The sequence below is a fragment of the Simochromis diagramma genome, unplaced genomic scaffold (genome assembly GCF_900408965.1).
Source record: "Simochromis diagramma unplaced genomic scaffold, fSimDia1.1 OVJJ01000216.1, whole genome shotgun sequence".
Taxonomy (NCBI): Eukaryota; Metazoa; Chordata; class Actinopteri; order Cichliformes; family Cichlidae; genus Simochromis; species Simochromis diagramma.
In genome coordinates this window covers 14,871,053-14,888,059 of record NW_024386883.1, presented here as the reverse complement: position 1 = coordinate 14,888,059, position 17,007 = coordinate 14,871,053, and the positions used below count along the sequence as shown (strand labels likewise).

General features: G+C 39.9%; 1 protein-coding gene and 1 long non-coding RNA gene across 3 annotated transcripts; one reads left to right on the top strand and one right to left on the bottom strand.

The window, feature by feature from the left end:
* Positions 1-778: 778 nt before the first annotated feature.
* Positions 779-15,979, bottom strand: LOC120733917 (smoothelin-like protein 2). 2 transcript variants are annotated; one of them, XM_040032438.1, is made up of 13 exons: positions 15,659-15,979; positions 14,721-15,522; positions 10,182-10,248; positions 9,995-10,105; positions 8,238-8,369; positions 5,671-5,880; positions 5,437-5,586; positions 5,248-5,310; positions 5,080-5,137; positions 4,849-4,974; positions 4,648-4,762; positions 2,805-2,956; positions 779-1,191 (listed from the first exon to the last, which is right to left on the bottom strand). In XM_040032438.1, exons 2-13 carry the CDS (start codon positions 15,201-15,203, stop codon positions 1,065-1,067), a joined length of 1,794 nt encoding a protein of 597 aa, XP_039888372.1. In that variant the 5' UTR covers positions 15,204-15,522; positions 15,659-15,979; the 3' UTR covers positions 779-1,064. The 2 variants fall into 2 exon arrangements, with proteins under 2 accessions (XP_039888372.1, XP_039888371.1); XM_040032437.1 differs by having other exon boundaries at positions 14,721-15,979.
* LOC120733921 lies at positions 1,094-2,148 on the top strand. The gene is made up of 3 exons (XR_005695914.1): positions 1,094-1,208; positions 1,659-1,731; positions 1,840-2,148. It is a non-coding gene; the product is annotated as an uncharacterized LOC120733921 (long non-coding RNA).
* Positions 15,980-17,007: the final 1,028 nt, after the last annotated feature.

Here is a 17,007-nt window from a genome sequence, read left to right as displayed (position 1 = left end):
TTTAGCATTCTTTAAGAGATCAAAATAAACTTAATATAAACTTTTGTTTATATATTAATACCGTCCTTGAATGGACTTGCACCAAATAAGTATGCCTCTATAAGAAGGAAAACAAAATATTAATAAAGATCTTAAATCTCATTAGCCTTTTTCTCAGGTTAGTTAATCTGATGCTTAATTTCTTCCCGTATTTTAAATCACAAATTAAATAATGAATTAACCCGTCAATGAACTGACCGTCAGTTTTACCACCTACACCCAGGCCTGATTACTGCCACATCTATTGAATCAAGACTTGACTTAAACAGAACCTGTCTGGCAAAGTTAGGGACATCACCAATTTAGAAAGGGTTACAAATCCATTTCCAAGGCTTTGGGACTCCAGCGAAACAAATTGAGAGCCATTATATACAAATGGAGAAAACTTGGAACAGTGGTGAATCTTCCAAGGAGTAGCCAACATAATCAATGACTCATCCAGGAGGTTACAAAAGCAGTTCTTAGTGAAGGGTGGCACAACCAGTTATTAGGTTTAGGGGAAATTACTTTTTCACATAGGGACAGGTAGGTTTCCATAGCTTTTTTTGGATTAATTCAAGTTATCTTTGTCTATCAATAAAATTTGTTTGATGATCTGAAACATGTAAGTGTGCCAAAAGGGGGGGGGGGGGGGGGGGATTCTTGATAATCGCAATATTTACAGTATATTTACAGTAAGTTACACCCCACATGCACATTAGCCAGTGTGCAGCCTATTATAAGAAAACGACATTGCTCATTTGCAGACAACGCTTCCTTTTATTACATGTGATGTTTGTGTCCTTATTTGATGTGAAACAGCCACAGGAAACTATATTTTAAGAAATCCACTATAAATGCTGAAGAAACTGTGGGAAGCAGGTGAGTACAGGTACACACACACAGTATAAAACTGATGAACATATTTGTGATTGGCCACAGACAACTGAGATTTCCTGTTAGCTTGCTTCACTTTAGGCTCAAAGTGTTCACAGCACACCGTGGTCAGCGCCGTGTAGGCTTCGGGACGTGCTCTGATTCAAGAGTTATTCAAACTTCTTCAGGTGGTTGTAGAGAGACTGGACGTATGTAAACACACACATGGGGTCTGGCTTGTCCCCCATCTCCAGCATGTCGTCCACCTCGATCAGACGCAGACAGTCAGCCTGCTCTCTGAAACAGAAATAAAGGTGAATAAAACAGAAAGCAGTTCAATAAGCAATAAATGTATTTGCATATGAACAAGAACTAAAACAGCCACTCTTTTTTTAAAGCACATCCAAATGTGTACGACTGTAGATTATTATGTTTTATGAGCAAATCAATGCAACGTAAAATAGGAGTAAACTAGTGGCTGTTGTTGCCAGTGTCATGTTTGCATAGTTCAAAGTTGTTTAGGATGTAAGCAAACAAAAGAACCCTCTCATGTAATTTTTTTAAAGAGTTAATAAATGTAATGAATAAATCTCCAGTGGCCACACCTTTGACAGTGCTGTTATTCAAAGGGTGATCTTCACTACACAAACAAAGTTAATGATTTATCAATTATTATTAATTTCATGACTAAACTATCAATTAGTGATGAAAAATTAATCTATTTGTTTGGATATTAAATTTTCCCTTTTTTTGTCTTTTAACAGTCATGCTAATGCTGAAAGTGATGTTGAAACAGGAAGTACTAGTGGGATTCTTGAGAGAGGATGCTTCACTATGGTAACCAAGGAAACAAGCCCACAAAACAAGTGGAAAAGGTTACATTTTAACCAAAACCATGAACGTCCTTTTAGTGCTTAAACTGATACATTTATCTTCTTCTTTCAGCTGCTCTCTTTTAGGGCTCGCTACATCATCTGCCTCCATCCCAACTTGTCCCACTGACCCCGCCGTCTGTCTCCAGACTCTTTCCTGTCACTGGTGCTCAGTATGAACCTGCCCGTGTTTGAATCATTATTAACTGACAAATTAGACACTTAGCAATTAGCACTGTGTTTGAAAACATTAGCAAAACAAAGGAATCACCGCTATGATTTCCTATTGGAGCCATGCTACGTAAATGAAAAAAGTCAAATTTTTAAAAAATACAAATAAAATTTTTAAAAAAAGCATTTTTGTGAAAAATTAAAACGTGTAATCTCTGGGTTTAACATGATTAATTTAAGAACTATATCCTGGAGGATTTTTAGATGATAAAAACTGTAATCCAGAAATCATTTTTAGAGTGATATTCATTGAGAATAAGGTTATACATTTATGGGGGGAAAAGTCCAATATTCACTGAGACTCTTTGAATTTACTTCTCACATGTAAGGCTTTAAAATTCCAATCTCCCTTGTGTTTTCTCACAAATTTATGACTTTATATTTCCAAATATATCAAGCTTTTTTCCCTTAATTATTTTAATCCAGTAAAACCTGAACCGCGAAATAATTGGCAGAAAATTGTAATTTTGTTTATGAAGCCTTCTGTAAGTATCAGAGTGCATATATTAGTTTTAATTTTTGTAATAATTGCTATATCCAACCACTTGGGCAATTTATTCCTCACAGTTTTTAAATGTTAAACAAACCAAAGTAGGTTAGAGTTAAAAATTACACTGATGATGTAACGTTCTCATAAATTCATGCATCAAATACGATACACTTGGCGTTACACGGGTTAAACCTGGTAAATTTAGTTTTTTGTTGCAAGAGTGTCACCTCTCCTGGCTTCAGCAATTTATTATTCCACCTAAAACAGCCCTTTTATCACACTGCACAGTCACTCAGTGGCTCTTCGAGCCAGCTTACTCTGCGGTGGTGAAGGCCAGCTCCAAGTTGTGTTTGCGGTTTGAAGGGTCCAGAGAGTTGTAGTCAAACTCCAGAGGGAAGAAGGAGTGAACCAGGGCGCAGAAGGCCATCCCATCGCTCCAGCTGGACGAGAAGTTCTGAATGTCTATGTTCTGAGAGAAAATAAACAGTCATGTGTTTCTTTTTCATTTATTTATTCACTCAGAGCAAAGCTGGCAATATTCACTAATACACAGTATCTCTTCCTGATGAAATTACCAGCCAGAAAGCTCAAGAGGTGAAGACCGCCCGTCCATAAAGTTCAATCTTTGCTTTGCTATGAACCTCTTTATGGATACAGCTTATTAACCAAGCTTTCTAGCGGTAGCTGATAACTTAGCACGCAACCTGAAAAAGACTTCATGTTGGCAAATCGAATGAGTCCAGAGTGCAGCAGCCAGAGGTCAACCACTGGTTTGCCAGATCCCATTCTGAAGCCTTGAGATTGGTGTTTTCAGATCGGTGCTGAAAGCAGTGTCTTTACTGTCTTTAACTGATGTTTTGCAGATATGTGACCACTAACCATGTGACGTTAACTTGTCCACCATTGTGAAACTCACGGTGACAGTGTAAGACCAAGTGACGAGAAAAATTGCCAACCAACTAAGTGATAGGCGGAGGTTGATGCAAAAATGATTGCCAAAGCTTCTGTCACACAGATCTATAGATTAGCCCCCAACCATCTGGAAACTCCTGTTGCTAGCGAAAGGTATGTATTCCCCAACTGGCTGGCAAAAATGACTGCAGTCATAGTTTGAATGGAAGTGATGGACGTCTCTAAAACACAGTCTAGCTACACTCCAAGCTGTAGTGAAACTTGAAAAAGTGCAACACAGACCAAAAACGCAGACAATTTGCCTTCCAAGTAAAAGCTCCACCTTTTGAAACATGTTGGTCGCAGCACTAAAGTGAAACTTTTATTTTGAAGGTGAACCTTCTTGATTTACGGTTTGCATTGCACTATTTCAAGTTTTACTATTGCTCAGCTGCTTGTTAGTAAGTATTTGCAGACAAACACAAAAAAACTAAAGACATCAGGGGCAATCTGGTCGCAATTAATGCAACCACTAGGAAGATTTTTGTGAAAGACCTTCTTTGAACCTAGTTTCACCCAGTGAGAGCCAGAAACCTCCAGGAAATATTGTCAACCAGTCAGGGAATATACACATTTTTCCACAGCACCAGTGGTTGTATCACATCTAAAACCCTCCTAATAACCGAGGAAAAAAGGGCTTCCCATTGAACTTTGTGATTTCCTTCCTCTTTGGAGCTAAGAGTCCACCCAAACACAAGAGATATCAATGGAAAGACCAGGATGTCTTCTATTTATTCGATCAGGACTTATTAGGATAGCTCAAATAAGTCAAAAGATATAGACCAAAAACAAATGTCCATTACAGAGGACATAAATGAATAGGCTGGTTCTCAGGAGGATATGGCGGGCAACTCTGGAACAACCTCAGTGAGACTAAAACTTATCTCCCCCTGGTGGCTGTTAAAAAGAATGCAGGTTCAAGGCATTTCCACAGATCCATCTTTTCCATCCATCTTTTAGATGTCTGTCGTCCAGAAACCAGTGGGTGACATCATGGTGACTACACCCATCCTTTATATACAGTCTGTGGAAATAACCATCAGATACAGTACTGGAGCAGAATGGTAGTTTTATACCTTTATTTTTTCCCCCAGCTGTCACAAACAATGAAGCTATTCAAATGTTCAAGTTTTAAAAATAATGATAGAAAAATTAGTTTTAGAGCTACTAACTGGAAGAGAACAGAAATGTATATCCAGCTTGTCATACCTGATAGCCAATGGTTTTGGAGCGACACCACTCCAAGAGGATCTGTTTTATACCACTGGCACTGGACACGCCAAAGCTCTGAGACCGCTTCAGTTTAGGCTTCGAGTCTTTTGGCCTGTTGGAGACAAACACAGCTTATTTTATGGCAAAATAAAGAGTGACAAAAGATGAAAAAGCAGAACTTATTTTGTATTCTGTTACTTTATAGGCTCTGAGTTCATCCTTTCAAACAAGGCTCGCTTTGCTTGAGCGCCATTGGAGCGTGGAAGCGTTTGGGACTTCATCACGTCCTGCTTAAAGTCGCCCCCCACTGGCTTGTTCGCTCTCCTGTGGAGAAACAGCGGACGACAACACGAAACATCAGGATGGAGTTGGATGAAGTTTGACTGAAGCAGCCATTCAGATTAATCAGGGCTGTTGATTAAAACTTACTTCTCCAAATTAGGTGAGAAGCCAGATTTTATGATTGATTTGGAGGGAAGTAATTTTTCTGTAAAAAAAAAAAGGAGGGGGGGGGTGGCAACAAGTGATGAGTAGGCATAACCAGAGAGAACTCACAAGCTTATTTTATCTGTTTTAATAGGCCTGAAGAAGTTTTACCTGCAGACTGAGGGAAGCTCACACTTCTCTTTAAACTGGGGCTGGGTGTCTTAAGTACTGGCACTAAATTGAAAACAAGAGTCAGAGTTAAAGGAAGATACAACATAAAAATAAATAACAGGTAAAAATAACTGTAAAAATAATGGAAATAGGAACAGATGAGAAGCAGACGACCTCGGTCAGACTCACCACGTTTAAAGGGATACTCTCCAGGTTTCACTGCAGCGTCCTGTGAAGCTGAAAGGCTTGAAGACTGAACCGTTAAAGCAGACGAAGAAGACTCCGTGTTGGGTTTGGTCATGGCAGAGAGAGGCAAGTGGGGCTTGGCTTCACTGGTGTCTAAAGAGGAGATGAAATAAAGCGTGTTTTAAAAATAGGGGGCCAAACAAAACACCGTTGCTGATACTTCGGCAGTGCACGCACCACGTCTAAATGGATATTCGCCGCGCTTTATCGTCGGTGACTCTGGCATCGAAGGGTTTGGCGCTGAAACCGCTTTGGGATCAAATTTAGATGAAGCAGGAGTGTCAGAGCTGCTTTTGGTTAACACTGTGAGAGGAAGATGGGGGAGAGTCTGAGACACAGAGGCTGACTGATCCTGGGATGCCTGGGGCCTTTGTTCCTTCGCTCCACCTGCACAGATGGAGATGATACAGCATTAAAACAGGAAAGAACCTAAATCACTAAAAAACCTAAAGTGTAAAACACTTAAAGACACTTCTCCACTGTTGGGTTCACAAAGGAAAAAAAAGTCAAGACTAGGTCTTCCTGAACCCACACAGGCCCAGCCCTGATCCAGGCCTGACCATAAGCTTTAAAGAGGAAAGTTTTCATTCTAATCTTAAAAGCAGTGTTTTGCATTTTTCCCTCTGAAAGCAACTGAAACCGTTAATCAAAATAGTTGCTGAATAAATGTTTGTCAATCAGCTAATTAATAAACTAATTGCTAAAGTTTTAATACAAATATGTTACCTTGAAATCAAAATGATTTAACAAACATGACATCTTCTTTCTGTAGAAATGTTTTAGACATAATTGTAAAATATGTAATTCAGACAAAAACTAACTCTTACTTGTGACATTGTAGCATATGCAGGAAAATGTTAGCGAAAAAAATATGTTCACAGTAAAAATATGTCTACATATTATGACGGTAAAAATTAAAATGATGTCTTGTTTCTTAATTTACAGCCACTAACTGTTTCTACTACGGAGATCTACTGTTTTGGATTTTACAGTTTATTTCTGCTGCCATTTTACCGTTTTTTAACAAACTTTTTTTTACAGTGTCGGAGCTGGCTGTGTTAAAATATGTTCAGAGTTTCTGTGTGAAATCATCTGTAAGCACCACATTTTTGATGATCCTTTTCATATTTTGCATGCTGTAAGTGTGATACAGATTCTCTGCTGCAGGAACATTTTTTACTACAGCTGTTCCTGAATGTACCCAGGACTGAGCGTAAACTTAGAGGAGGTCCTGCTTTTGCTGTAGCAGCTCCAAAACTGTGGAACGATCTCCCTTTAGAGATTAGACAGGCCTCCTCTCTGCCTGTTTTTAAATCACTCCTGAGAACCCACCTCTTTACCCGGACCTTTGACACCATGTGAGATGTTGGTTTTATTTTTATTTTTATTTTAGTTTTGTCTATGTTGCTCTATCTTGTTTTTTAATATAGGGCTGTTTTAAATTTTTCATGTATTAGGTGTTTTATTTATTTATTTTTGCTGTTTTCTGTTATTCTATTGTTTTTAACTTATTTTCTGTACAGCACTTTCGTCCTGTGCTGGGTATTTTAAAGTGCTTTATAAATAAAATTGGATTGGATTGAATTGGATTTACCTGATGATCTATAATTTACTATCTAAATAAAAGGAAGTCTTGTTGTTAAGCTACAGCAGCGCAAACTGGCACTGATGTTATTTTTGCCAAATTGCTGTATATATTTCGCGTCAAGCTCTAACGAATGTAACAAGGTGGAAACATCAGCATGTTTGTTGGCATGCCATCATAAAAGGGGGAAACTATTTTTTGTCAATTATTTAATTAAGTTTTGTGCTAATGCTAGCTATTACCTTTGGATACTTCATGCTAGAGCAATACGCACTGAGTAGCTTTCAGTGTTAAATTGAATGATTACCTCTAAACAGCTGTTCTGTTAGAAATAAATGGCAGCAGTGAGAGTAGAATAAATAGATCAAAAGATTAAAGGTATTCTGCAGTGCTGCTCTCTTGCTGTTCTTCTCTCTCCATCACCCTTTGCTGTCTCATTCTTATTTTTAAAATCTTTTTTGTGTATCTTTATCGCCTGCTCCTCTGATGATGTGTCTGACTGAAGTAGGCAACACTCAGCAGGCCAATTTTGAGCACATGAACGATGAAATTACACATAGAGCGCTCAGAGCCTGGAATAGAAAGCGTACCCGTTGTCTCTTAGTGTGACTTTAGGTTTTGTCGAGCCAAGAAAAAAAAGAATGGATTTGTTGAAAGTTCTGCACCTCTCTATCACAGTATAGGGGTGCAAAGATCGTCTGATACTGCTGACACGGATGCTGCCTCACTCTGTTTTCCTCACTTTGTCGTAGGTGAGTTTGTTTTCGCTGATGAAATCATAACTAAGCTAAAAAAAAAGGTGGATTTTGTAACCAACAGAAAGTTAAATTGATCCAAGAGTTTGTTGAATATCTACGGACCGTGAAAAAAGACGCCACCTCGTCAATGAATTAAAACTAAAGAACTAAAAATGACTTCATGTGTTTATTTTGCACTTCATATATTTCATGGTATCAGCTAAATTGTATATCTTGAATGACAGGTGAACTTCTGCTCTCTGTATTTAAAATCAAGGCCACTTATGCATAGACATTTTCATATTTAATTGAGGACTAAATTCCTCCAGGCGCCCTGACCTGATACTTTTTGTATTATAAGGTGTGTCCATGTCCTCGAGGTTAGCATCCTAACAAATAATCATAAAGAGAAACTAACTGACCTCTTATAAAAGGATATTCTCCGGCTTCGCCTGCTGCTTTAGGTGCTGCAGACTGAGCGGGTTTAGCTGCCTCTGAACTGGCTCTAGTTGTCATGGCCGTCACCGGAAGATGAGGCTGGGGTTCATCAGCATCTGAAAAAGAAATAATCCAAAGTCCAAATGGAAGTGATGGCTTTTGTTGTTGATTGTTGTTGTTGTCAGTAGTGTTCGGTTCACAACAGCAGTCGTCTCAAGGTGCTTTTTACTGTAAGGTAAATAGTCTACTCTACAATATTAGACAGGTTCCCCACATGGAGCTTCAGAGTTGGCTTTTGACACTGAAAAGAAAAAAAAAAAAATTGTGCATTTGTGCATGCCATGCTAAGGATTTGTTTGATAGCACTCATCTCATACTCAAAACAAGACGAAAATCCAAGAAACTCAGTGAAGATCGAAGAAGGAGAATTGTAGATTTACACAAGCTGGGAAGGTCTCTTTGATTAATTTCTAAACAACTGCAGATTCCAAGGTTATTAGTTCAAAAATTCTATATAAATTATATGGATGTCCCACCAATGTGCCGAGAGAGAGGAAATTGGTTAGGGTGTTCATGAACAAGCCAGGAACCACCAAGGCTCAAGCCTGCCATGAACATGAAACTGTTGGAATACCAGCACCTCTGTCCACAGTGAAACGGTGCAGAGAAAGAAGCCTCTGCTCCAAAAACGATTCCTTCAAGCTTGACCCAAATCTGCAGTTGCCCACGTCAAAAAGCCAACTGACTTCTGAAGAAACGTTTTATGGTCAGATGAGGCAAAGATTAAGCTATCTGGCCACAATGACAAAGAAAAGGTGAAGCTTACAAACCTAAGAATACCGTACCAACTTTCAAGCATGGTGGTGGTAGCATCATGCTCTGGGGCTATTTTGCTGCCAGAGGCACTGGTACATTATAAACAGTGGATAGAATAAGAAAAAAGCAAAACTACCTCAAAATTCTTCAACTTCACCTCAAATAAACAGCTGTATAGTTGAAACTGAGTGTTCCAACAAGACAATGATCCCAAGCACACATTAGAGCTGGTTAGCTAAGATTGAGTTCCTTGAATGGCCTCGCCAAAGATCAACCTCAACCTATTGAACATTTGTGGACTATGCTTAAAAACAAAGTCGATCGTGGGAAATCAACCAATTTAAATGAATTTTACCAAAAAGAGGGGTCAAATATTCAGTCGTGAATGTAAAGAAGCTTGATGGATACCAAAAGCAACGTGCATTTAACCAAATATTAGTGAGCATGTATGTATAAATAAAAGAACAGATAAAAAAAACAGCACTAAAAAACACAAATTACCATGACTTTCTTCCCCAAGATTAGTGTACATAAACTTCTGATCACAACTGTAAATACAATCCACTGCAGTGCACAGTTTTACAGCTCCGTTTTAATGCCAATATAAATATCTGCAAGCGCAAACAACATCTGGGTTTTATGGCATGGAATAAGATGGAATAAGTATAACCAGTGAGAGGAAATGCATTTTAAAATGGGATATTTTGGATTCTGTGAGGTATATACAAAACACTGCAAGCAAAATACAGAAAAATATTTGGTTTTGTGGATATCATTTCGGGTTTTTTAGACTTGCATGCATTTACTTTGTTCCCTGGTATTATTCAATGTCAGTGTAGCAGATGAAACATAAAAGCTCAAGTTTGAGCTGAAGATCACTTTAAATGTCTTTCTGTAAATCCAACCATAGAGGACATGAACTGACCGGGCCTGCTGGGCGTTTCCACAGATGAAGACTCTGAGGTCGGTTTGGTGATGGCAGTCAGAGCTCGGTGGGACTGAGGAGCAGCTTCTGCAGTCTGGGTTACATCAGGGTCTGCAGAGAACACGAACCCAACAATGAAACCAGCTTGAAGAGTAAAATGTCTGGATGTGCAGGTGAAGCTGCCTACCTTCCTGTTTCTCTTGCGCGGTGGTGGCTACATGAGCGATATTCTTCTCCCCTCTTGCTTCAGTTCCCTGTTTAGGTGAGGCAAAGAAGTCAAAACACCCACTTCTTTTATTTCGATGAACAATTATAAACTAACATTATCTTTACTGATGATTTTTTGATGATTAAAGCATTTTCAGGGTTCAATGATCACTTTGAGGGAACGTCCAATAAAATCATCGTTGCTTCATGTGGCTGTGTTTGTAAGAGTGGAGATATTGGACATTAGCATTTTGGAAAGCATGAGGCGGTGTGATGAGGAGCAAATGAGTCGATCATTTGCATGTTAAACAAGTTATGCAACATATACAGTGTTTATATTGTGTTTATACATTTGCGTTGGTAACTTTACTCACTGGACCTCTCACAGTTTGCTTTTGTTGTGCACAGCTAAAATTAATTTTAGACCTTTATCACTCATCGCAAACTTGTTTGTGTGTGTGCGTGTCTGTGCTCACTTCTCTGGATGTGTGATCTTCAGCTGTTAACGGCTGACAGCTTCTCCTTTAATGACAGCTGTGGCCAACAAACCCGTGTTCCCACTGAGAGGCTATTTTAGATTTTGCAATCAGCCCCTTTGCAAGAGTTTCCGCTGCACTCTTCTTACGTCCCAATATAGCCCCAAATGGATGCTTTGGAAACCAGAGTTAGGTTGAGCAGCTTCAACAGCACCTAAGTATATCAGCACAAAGCTTTGGCCTGTATTCAGTCCACCTCCCACCCCGGAGCCTTTTGCTTTCCAGAGACGAGCAGTGCTCATAGCACAGCGTATATATCCAGTCTGTCATCGAGAGGGAGATTAGCACCATGATCATCTGAAGGCTCCACAGTAGCTGATGTCTGACTCCGTCTGACCCTCGATAGTATCTGCAACCTCTAAATGGGTTTACACCCAACAACCTCCTTCTTAGAAACATGCTTTGGTTAGATACCAACACACAAACACAGTGGTGGCTATCCCTCACAACAAAGAAAATAAAATTATAGGTTCAAACCTCCTGGTCAGCTTGGGCTCAAATTTGCAGGGGGTGCTCTGGCTTCCTCCCCGAGCCCAGTGATTTACCTGAATTAGCTGAAGGTGTGGATGTGAGCATGAATATCTGTCTGTCTCTGTGTTAGCCCTGTGATGGACTGGTGACCTGTCCAGAGTGCACTACACCTCTCAAACAGTCTCAAGTGGGATGGGCTCCAGCCCCCTGAAAACCTAGCTCTAGAAAAATTAACAAGATGGATGAATGGATGCAAGCAATCAAGCTAATGCACTTTTCTTAACGATAGATTATAACTCCCTTCTGGAGTTCCACTCAGCTCTATATAGCATTTTAACTTCTTTAACCTCATTGTTTTGGTTTAATAACCTTTTGATGTTCTCTTTAGTTCCATGTATCAGTCACTTCATTTTCAACGTGCAGTGAGAGTTACTAACAAGCTGATTCATAGAAAACTCATGCAAAGCATTTTAAAAAGTATTTATTAAGTGTGTGTTTAGATTCTTCAGATATCTTCCAGTCGTGTTGTTTCCAGTCTGCCGGGTGTTTATAGGTATTATTTAAGAAGTTGAAGTTGAGTATGAACATATGGTGTTGACAGCAGAGATTTCCTGCTGGTCACTAAAGACACTACATCTTAAGGCACGTGGCTCTGGCAATAAACAATAACTACTTGAATGACAGCCACTGTTTTCGAGTACAGTCTCTCATCCGAGCGTCCATGGAGCCAGATTTATTTTATCCAGTCCTACTAACTGTTTATCCTGGATAATATGAAGAGTGACGGTAGATCAAGCAAGTTAAGAAGCCATCTCTGAGGCTGAAAAAGGAAGACTAAGTTGAAAGTGGCTGAAAACTGCAGGTCCTCTAGTGGCCACTTGGGGTTGCCTCCAAAAGGAAGTGAAACCCCATCAATCTCTTTACATCAGAAATAAATAGTCTGGTGCAAAAGAAGGGTTTGATGTTTATAGCTAATTTTAGCTAACTTTAGCTAACTTTACTGGGGGGGATTTTCTTTGAATAATGAGGCTTAACATTAGGGGCGTGGCCACCTTTATTGACACTGACACTTTGTTATTGACTGCTGCCACTTCTGGAAAAAAAATTCCACATAACAGCCCCCCCAAAAATGCGGTAAGTCTGCATATCCATATCCAGAACACAGTGAGTGATTTACAGTTAGTTACATCCATCTTTTATATACAGTCTCTTTGTTAAAGTTGAAAATGATGGAGTAAAGAATCATGTGAGATCATTTAAAAACTGGGGGGGGGGTGAACTGCTCTGTGTTAGACTAGTGGGGGATCAATGTTTGGGAAAAGACCAGGTGACCTCAGCAAACAGAAATGCTGGCAGGGCGAGCACTTTGGCGGGACAGCTGGTTGTCCCTCTCAGGGTTTGTGCTGGGGGAGAGTTTATCCGACAGGGATATAGATGCAATTCAACTTTCCATTAGGAGATCTGAGACTCGGACTGGCGGGGAAACAAGATTCCTGAGTGGTTAGAGGATGTGGATTTATTTATACACCTGTCATCAGAGTGTGCATGTGAGTTATATCGAACAATCCCCCCTCGTACGTGCACCGAGGCCGCCGTTGGAAGCGTGTCGTGCAGCGTGCCGTTCTTATTTGTGCCCTTTTCATTAAATCCGCTTCGCCCTTGATTGTGCATCAAGCGATCACTTCAGCGTGATTCTCTTGCTCGCATGTTTGCTGGTGTTTATGTGTGCTAGAAAGTTGCAGTTGTTGGTGAGCATGCAGAAGCTCAGAAGAGCTGCAGCTCTCTTTTGAATCGCAAAGCCAAAAATACACTTGCCTTTTGGAGGACCTGCTGTTATAAAAGCGGGTCATGAGGATGAGAAGGCTGAGAATGGGGGGTGGGGCAGAGGGTAAGTGTGTGTGTTTGTGGTGGGGTTAGTTTCAAAAAGGATGATTACACAGAATCTCATTAGTGCTTAAATTAAACTGAATGGTATTACTCTGTTATTACTGGACTATTAACATGAACCTATTATGCTTTTTCTAAACTTCTGTCATATGTGTTTATACATATAGTAATGAAGTTTTAAATACTGAGATCAGTGAATGTAAATGTAACCCCTGTGAGCGAAAAGCTCAGGCTTCAATCCGCTCCAAATACTCAATTTCAGGCTGTTTTTTTCTACTCTTGGCTCTCTGTGATATCAGTGACGATGGATGTCCTAATATGGTCATCCCAGATACACAGCTCTGGCTCCAGCTTTTCTAATCTTTTGTTTGTGAGGGACAGCCAATCAGAAGAAAGCTTAATTCAACAGGATCAATTCAACGGCTACACCAAAGCCCTGTATAAGATAAACCAGGATTAATTGAACTCTTTCCCCCTTAAAGACACCTTAGTATATAATCAGTGATAACCACTAGACCTCTGTCCTCTTTACAGTGTAGAGGGCTTACTATAGATCCCTCAGCTGTGTCCTCTTCATGAACAGAGATCAGGTAGGCTTACTTCATCTGATCTTTTAAGGGTTATTTGTTTTCAACACCTGGAAAGGAGCAGTTTTCATGATGCAGTCATGGCTGCATAAAATTATTGTACAGAAATGTGATTTCTGTTAAGAAGCATCCAGTTAAGAGGGATGTTGCAGCAATGCAAAAAAGAATTTTGGAAGGAGCTCAGAGCATTCATGTGGAGAGAGTTTGCTTAACAGCGATGCTGGACGGGGTCAGGCGTGCCTGTCGTTGAGTTCGTCGGTGCCCTCCAACACTAAAAGCTGTCATTTGTGAAGGCAGGTGGCATATAATCGCATTTCAGATGGTTATTTTACTACAGCCTTAAGATACAAAAGCAGATTGGGGGTTTTTCAGTTTGTCTTTGCCAGTTTTTCTTATCTTAATTTGATGTATGTGTGTTTGTGTGTCAAGGTTAATATTCCTGAAAAAAAATAAAATAAACTTTGGAGGTCAACCCCAAAGGGTCACACTCCACCTCCGGTGAATTTCCACGCACATGGAGATGAGTTGTCCAGCTAACAAACAGATAACAGAACCCATCACCCAACCTTGTTGGTGGAGATACTACAATTGTTGCTGCTCTATAACCTGTATGAATGTGAAAAACCTTTAGGCTAGGGACACATTTCTTGGTTCTAGAAGCGTCTTAGTTTGCGACTGGAGTCACCTAATCACCTGTCAGCAGGGTGACAGGTGATGCAGGCTGTAGCATGCAGGTAAACAGTCTATGTGGAGAGAGAAAGGAGGACTATCCTTGAAATCCTGGCTACGCTATATGACAAAGTTTATCTGGATGTGTAAACAATAAGTAGATTAAAGAAAAAAGCATCAGGCTTTTTGATTTTATGTTTTTGAAGTCTTCACACTCACAAACGTACCCCTAAAGTCTTCTGTGGTTCCCTCATGTTGTTCTTTTTAATCATCTGAGACCACTGCCACTGCTAATTCCTGATCTTACAGGGTTGGACATATTCTACTGGGTATTTCTTTATTCAGTGGAAATACAGGCTGAATACTCACATTAATCTCAGCATTTCTCTTTGCTCTCCATGGAGGAGGGGCTGGGGTAGCAGCTTGGCTCGATCCTCCACTGAGCCTAGACGCTTCGTAGGATGTGGCCTGACCCGGCTGGTTGTTTTCAGAGTTAAACAGACCCTTCTGCTCCTCCTGGCTCTTGGATTGAATTTGTATATGGCCGTTCTCTAGTCTTTGCTCCTTGCTCTTCCCTTTCGCCTCAATCTTCACCCCTGAGAGACCCTCCACCAGGTGGCTGAGGGCCTCCAGCTTGGCCCTGAGCTGCAGGTTCTCCTCCTGGAGTCTGGTAACTGCCTCAGCCAAAGGTCCATTGGAAATGCACATTTCCTCAATCCTCTGCTCAATGCGATGCTTGAAAGCACTAACGTCCACGTGCACCTCCCTTACAGCGGCTTCCAGCGTGGCCTCGAAGTGAACGAGAGCCTCGTTCATCGCTGCCTCCTGACGCCGCTCTGTAGCTTCATCCATGGTTTCTTCAGCAACCCTCAACGCCCCTTAGTTTCAATCCAGAAACGGGGCCTCAGCAAAAATCTCTAAAGCAAACCTTCAACTTCTACCCTATCCCCTCAAATTAAACCAATCAAATAAATCTGCGCTCTCTTCTCACTCCTTATAAAAGTGTTTCAAGGACATCCGACGTTTTCCATTAAAGTTTTTCCAGTAAAGTCACAGGACGTTTCAAAAGGAGGTCGCAGACAGACTCCTTTGACAGCAACTCACTGAAGTCCCATCAAGCTCCATGGAGGATTTCTCTCAACATGCGTATTCTCTTACTCTTCCCTCTCATCTGGCCAAAGCAAGAGCAGAGAGTTGTTATTTATAAGTCATGGAAAACTCGTGCACAATGACATCTTGGAAAAAGAGATTATGTGCTGCACGGGCAGATCATTTTCTCAGTGCGCGTAGGAGATGATCAAATTAACCTTTCAAAGGAATTCAGTTGAAGTGGCAAATGATTTTCTGCCACCCTCCTCCATGGCAGGGCATCTACTACTGAATTTTCCTGGACGTTTTACCCTCCCCGCTGGCCCTGCTGCCCAGCGTGGTGTATGAGCTAAAATGTGCCTCTTCAGATTGGGAGCAACAGGTTTGTGTGTTTATTTTGGGACATAAAGGGGGCGGGAAAACATGAAACAGGAGGAGGGGCCAGAATTGTTCAAGTGTTTTGTCTCTGGGGGGGTTGGCGGTGCTGGTGGGGGTGATCAGGGTCCTCAATGGTACATTTTTAAGCTTTATGAAATCATAGTTACTTTACAGTAAATGAAAAATGAAAGGATAATAAGTCACAAGTAATTTTATAATTTATGCTTATATATTGTATAATGTCGCTGATATGAGATAAATGCAACATTTTTTTTAAAATGTTTAGTCACAATGAGCAATATCCCTTAAACAGCATGATGAGCTTACAGCTAGAAACTCATCAGGTTTTTTTTGCCTACGCTAAAATAGCTTTTTGAATTTTGTGACTTTTTCTGTGTAAACAACTTGCTCAGACTAAACCCGTCTTCCTGACATTTGAGGTTTCTGCAGTTTTTATGCTATGTTGGAAAAAAATATCAAATATAACTGTCACACTGTCCTTTCACTGATAGCTTCATTGGTGTAAATGACATTTTCTGGTTGTGTAGTATCAGTTGTTTTTAGAAAGAAGAGAAATAAATATGCACATTACTGCACTTTGAACTGTGTTTTTACCATTTTTATTATATTGTATGTAATTGACTGTTTTTGTTTTTATTTGTCTTCATCGGTGGAATTTATGGGCTGATCCAGCCTGTACAAATACAACCTCATACTACCTCAAACTTCATCTTTTTGTTTGCCATCCCTTCAGATATCAGAAACAGTATACGAAAAAGAACTAAAAGACTCCTGAATCAAAATCACAAAATCACAACTCAACAACTAAAATTAAAAATACATAAATCATATTTTACCCACAGTTCCATAGATGCAGATTTTATGTCACAGTAAACTTCAAATTAAAGTCATTTTAGAAAATGTCCCAAAATCATTTAAAATTACTTAAAAAAAAAAAAGAAAAGAAAAGAAAAGAAACAAAGGCAATTTCTTATGGTATTCTGTTAAAATATCTTTGATTTCTTAACAGTGGTAAATAACTTTAAATGTTACTTAATCTCCATAGCCCCCACATGTAAAGAAGCATATAAATTATGCTTTATTTTAAAGAAGTCCAGCTTTAATGCCTTAATGTAGCCTCTACAGTGCAACTCCAGCAGCTCAGCTTGAGCCAGCAGCACCTCTGGGT

Bases quoted from the DNA above. Each gene is read 5' to 3' on its own strand.
- LOC120733917 (XM_040032437.1), bottom strand. From the start codon at position 15,203: ATGGATGAAGCTACAGAGCGGCGTCAGGAGGCAGCGATGAACGAGGCT. The intron at 5,881-8,237 runs GTCAGTTAGTTT...CCATCTGTGCAG, and splicing joins AGAATATCCTTTTATAAGAG to GTGGAGCGAAGGAACAAAGG. The intron at 2,957-4,647 runs GTATGACAAGCT...ATTTTCTCTCAG, and splicing joins CCAAAACCATTGGCTATCAG to AACATAGACATTCAGAACTT.